The sequence below is a fragment of the Sorghum bicolor genome, chromosome 4, assembly GCF_000003195.3.
Source record: "Sorghum bicolor cultivar BTx623 chromosome 4, Sorghum_bicolor_NCBIv3, whole genome shotgun sequence".
In the NCBI taxonomy this organism is placed as follows: domain Eukaryota; kingdom Viridiplantae; phylum Streptophyta; class Magnoliopsida; order Poales; family Poaceae; genus Sorghum; species Sorghum bicolor.
In genome coordinates this window covers 61,872,548-61,877,145 of record NC_012873.2, presented here as the reverse complement: position 1 = coordinate 61,877,145, position 4,598 = coordinate 61,872,548, and the positions used below count along the sequence as shown (strand labels likewise).

Below are 4,598 nucleotides of genomic sequence, written 5' to 3'. Positions count from 1 at the left end.
TTCAGAGAAGGCTAAATGTGAAATTTTTTCAAAAAAATGACCAAAAAGTAAAAAATTAGGTCAGTAAGATGTTATCGGTCTGAAAAGCTATCGTGGGCTCATTTTCTCTCCCCTCTGAGGCCTGCTAAGTCGCAGACTGACCCGTGAACAGCCTCAAACCAGTTTGGGCCAAAACAGCTGCTGGACCGACAGCAGCTTTCAATAATTTGTTACGCAAGTACTGCTAGGATGGAACGGTCACCTTCTGCGTCTATATGAATTATTATTAAAAAAAACATAAGTTTACTATCAAGACGACCCGTTTAGATCCTAGTATGAGTTAATAGTTAGCTACAAAAACTAGCACTAAGTAATTTAAACATCGCCAACTAATAACCCAACTAATAGCTTATAAAATGATCCATTTAGATAATAAAAAATATTATCTGGCTAACTATTAGCTAGAGGATCCACAGCAGGTTCAACTAATAGGTCAGCTAATAATAGAGTAAAATGCTATTAAAGTATCTTCAAGAGTCTTTTTAAACTCGCTCTTTAAATCATTCTTTGAACACTATTTAATAAAAATGATTCTCTATATCTTATACACACTCTAAGGAGCCAATCCCTGTATCCATTTCTGGCTAATGAGAAATTGGAAGTAGAGGATTTGGAGATCTAATTAAAGAAGTTGTTGAAGGTTATTTTCCACCAAATTACATATTTTTATAAATAAGGAAATATAAATAGAGACTCTCAGAGTTTTTCTTAAGCTTGCTCTCTTAAGCTAGCAGCTAACGATTAGTCGGGATACACACGGGCCCATAATTCTTGAAGGCAATTTGTAACCAAGAAAGAAGGAAAACGTTATCTCCCAATCAGGCATTCACGCCTACGCAAGCTCTCGTCCAACAGGTCCAGCCGTTAACGGTCCCAAACTTTCGCCTAGGGGCTTGATTAGTTCATCTAAAAATCACGAACTTTTTAAGATTTCTCGTTACATCAAATTTTACGATATATATATACATAATATTAAATATAGATAAGTAGAAAGTAGAAATATAGAATTCGATCACTCCTATCCTCCGGACATCTCTGGCGAGATCGAGCAGGAACACACACACACACGACCTCTTTTATGTCTGCTTGCCCAGACGACATGTGCTGGTCTGACTTCCCTGGCCGCCCGGCCAATCACCTCTATGCTTCGGAGTCACTCATGTCGCGCGTGTTCTAATCCCCTGACACCGTGCAGCCACAACACAACGCAGGGCTGAGGGCTCTGAACTCTTCTAGTAGTAGTAGTAATCAGTAATCACCTCCCCGGGCACAGATTCTCATCTAGAGTACTCATCAAACATTGCGGGACTTTTTGTCATTCTACAAGGCTCCAAACTCGCAATATTCGGACAGATCAAGTGCATATGGTGGAAGGAAAAGTCGCACTAAGCAGGCAGAGGCAGGCCACGATTAGTTGTGCAAACTCGCATCACACCGCACCTACCGCCTTTCAATGACGAGGATCCCCTCCACCGACGTCCCAGAAAAGCAGAGGCCAGAGGCCCAAAACGTTGCGTGAATCGCACATCAGTACTCCCGAGGCATATGGGGACTAGCTTGACGTCCAGCTCTAACCCAACTCGGCAAAGCATCAGTACTGACAGTAAGCTTAACAAGATGCTAGTAGATGACAACTAACACCAAACTAACGGCCCAAGGACACAAGAATATGTTTCTTTCCAGCAACATCTGCAAGTCAAGTTACGACCTGAAAGAGACCTGGATATACCAGGCTTACTGGGTCGAGTGCAAGTTTCATATGATAAGCAGTTGTCGATCGATCCAGCCTCGACATCAACCTAACCCCAACCACAAATTGGCGTACGGAAAAAAACGCAAGTTTATATGGCCACTGCAGGACGCTGGATCGCCACCCAAATTGTTGTGCTACATATAACAGAAGCTTGAATGAAATGGTGTGTCACTTGGCAGCATTATTGAGCAGCAAGGCACTGGTCACCTAACGAGACCAAACATCTCCAGAGCGTAATCAGATCATACTATAATTCAGGCAGACACGAGCACATAATCGTGCTGAATTGGTCACACTTCCCTTTTCAAGTTCAACACACACATCAGCAAATGATTGTTCTAACTTCTAAGTTGACAACTATTAGAAGAAGCCAGTGCGGAGACTGACTGACTGACTTCTCACCCAGAGAAAAAACCTATGGTCTAAGAGACTTAACTCACTAATGCAGGGAGAATTCTCTGAACTTGAATCCAATCTTGTTGAGACGGAAGAAAGAGGTAAAAAGAAGTGTTCCAAGCCCTATACAATTTTATCCAGTAGAAACACCAAGCAGGTGCAGTGTAGGAGATCTCACCAGTCACCAAACGTTGTAGTTGCAGACGATGGGTTTCTGTCTGCAGCCACAGTGTTACCACAATTCAATTCATAGGAACTGATGGAAACAGGATGCATGAGATCTGCAGACTTTGGTACTGGCACCTTGATCTTCACCGGAATCACACGCGCACAAAAAAAGAAGTATCCATGTCATGTATCCCTAGTCAGACGAAGAAGAACCTCACATTGGAAGAATCGAATCCTTTCCCCTGCCATTCCTGCTGCTGAAGCACGATCTTCCAACAGACGGCAATCGCTTCGCTGCATCCGGCATTGCACGGCCGCTGCGGCCGCTGCCGTCCTTGCTGTGCTCCCCGTGGCACCGTCCCGACGAGCCTGCCAGGAGGCCGCTCTCCCGGGCCATCATCAGCTCGTCCTCCATGCTGGCCTGCAGCACGTCGGCGATGGACATTGGGCCTTCGCGGTGCGTGTCGGACAGCGACGACGACGCCCGCACCGGCAGCGCGCAGTCCTCCTTTATCTCGGCAATGCCGCTGGCCTCCTCTGATCTCCCCGGAAATTCCTTCGGCGCCAGGCCGTCACCGCCGTTGCCGCTGACCACATTCTGATTCTGACTCTGACTCTGCGGCACGCCACGCGCGGGCTCCGAGGACTCGTCGACCGTCAGGATCAGCTCGGGGTGGTTGTTGTCTCTCCAGTCGCGGTCCTCCCGCGTGGCGCCGCGGCGCTCCGGCTCCGGTGACACCACCCCGACGGCGACGAAGGCGATGTTACAGCGGCAGAGCGGGCAGTTGGAGTGCGACTTGAGCCACGTGTCGATGCAAGGCAGGTGGAAGGCGTGGCTGCACTTGGGCAGCAGCCGGAGGCTCTCGCCGTCCCGGAACTCGCCGAGGCAGACGGAGCAGTCGGTGCTGTCCACGAACCCGTCGCCGCGCTTGTACTTGCACACCGTGATCTTGTTGATCAGGGTCTCGTCCAGCCCGTCCGACGGCACGGCGCCCCACGGCTCCAGACTCCGCGAATCGCCGCCGCCGACGCCGCCGCGGCCCCTGCGGGGACCGAAGAGCATGTTCCGCAGGGAGCTGAAGGTGCCGCAGTACTTGGAGATGATGGTGTAGTAGCTGACGAGGAGGAAGGCGCTGGCGAGCACGCCGATGATGGCGATGACGAGGGGCGAGAAGGTGGGGCCGGAGGAGTCGTCGCCGCTCCCGGGTCCGGCGATGTCGAAGGCCGGCGGCGGGGGCGGGAAGATGAAGTAGCACCACTGCGGGCAGTACATGCTGCAGAGGCCCTGGGAGCAGTCCCTGGTTGGCTCATAGGGCACCCACGTCGGCTGCGGCCCAGCAATTGTTGCAGGAGGAGAAGACGACGCCACTGCCGCCATGGATGGAACTTGGAAGACGGAAGCACAGTGACAACAACCACCAACCCCGGTGGGTTGAAAGGCGAGGAAAGGATAGAGAAACTGAGCCCCAACGCAGGGTAAATCTCAGCTACCTTGATCTCAGACAATCTTCCTGAGACTGCCAAGTTCTAGCAGCGCACTGGAGCATGGCATCTTCATGAATTTCTGCTCCAAAATCCAAATAATTGTGGCCATATGATGGAAGCAAGAGAGGTAGGTGCCTCTGTGCTCGTATCTATGCAGCTGAGCTTTACAGGAGCTGGGAAATGTTGAGCGGAGATGGAGGAGACAGATCACGAGATGCTGCCAGTGTGAGGCATGAGCCTCCGAGGAATTGCTGCTACGGAGTGCAGATCAGTGAGAGGAATGAGGGCCAAACCAAACCAGAATGTTCTTGCTTGTAAAGCAAAGTATTTCGCGAGTGGTAGAAGCTGACGGGGAGGGGGAAGGAGAAGATGGTGGTGGTTGGGGGCTGGGCCCGACGCTGCCGCTCTGCTTTCATTTTCTTTTCCTCTCTCTCTCTCTGGTCTCTGCAGCTGCCGTTCATGGCCTTCCCTTTACCTTGTTTGTCTCCTTTGGCGGACAGGAGAAAGGGACTGCTTGGATGAAAGGACGACAGAAGTAGAAAGAATTCATATGCTTATACCTCCCTAAAATGAAATAATACAGCTGTGTGACAATGCAATTTATTCCTCATCCTAACTTACATGGATGTATGGAGCAAACAGAGTCATTCAAATTTTTTGTTCGCAAAAAAAAAAAGAGTAATTCAAATTTTGTCAATTGGCAGGGGGTGACTAAAACCAAACCTCCAAACATGGCACCTTTCCTTCCTTCAAGTTG

General features: G+C 49.5%; 1 protein-coding gene across 1 annotated transcript; it reads right to left on the bottom strand.

Moving 5' to 3' along the window:
- On the bottom strand, positions 2,018-4,396 carry LOC8073894 (E3 ubiquitin-protein ligase Os04g0590900). The gene has a single exon (XM_002452671.2). The coding sequence runs from the start codon at positions 3,732-3,734 to the stop codon at positions 2,571-2,573; it is 1,164 nt and encodes a 387-aa protein (XP_002452716.1). The 5' UTR covers positions 3,735-4,396; the 3' UTR covers positions 2,018-2,570.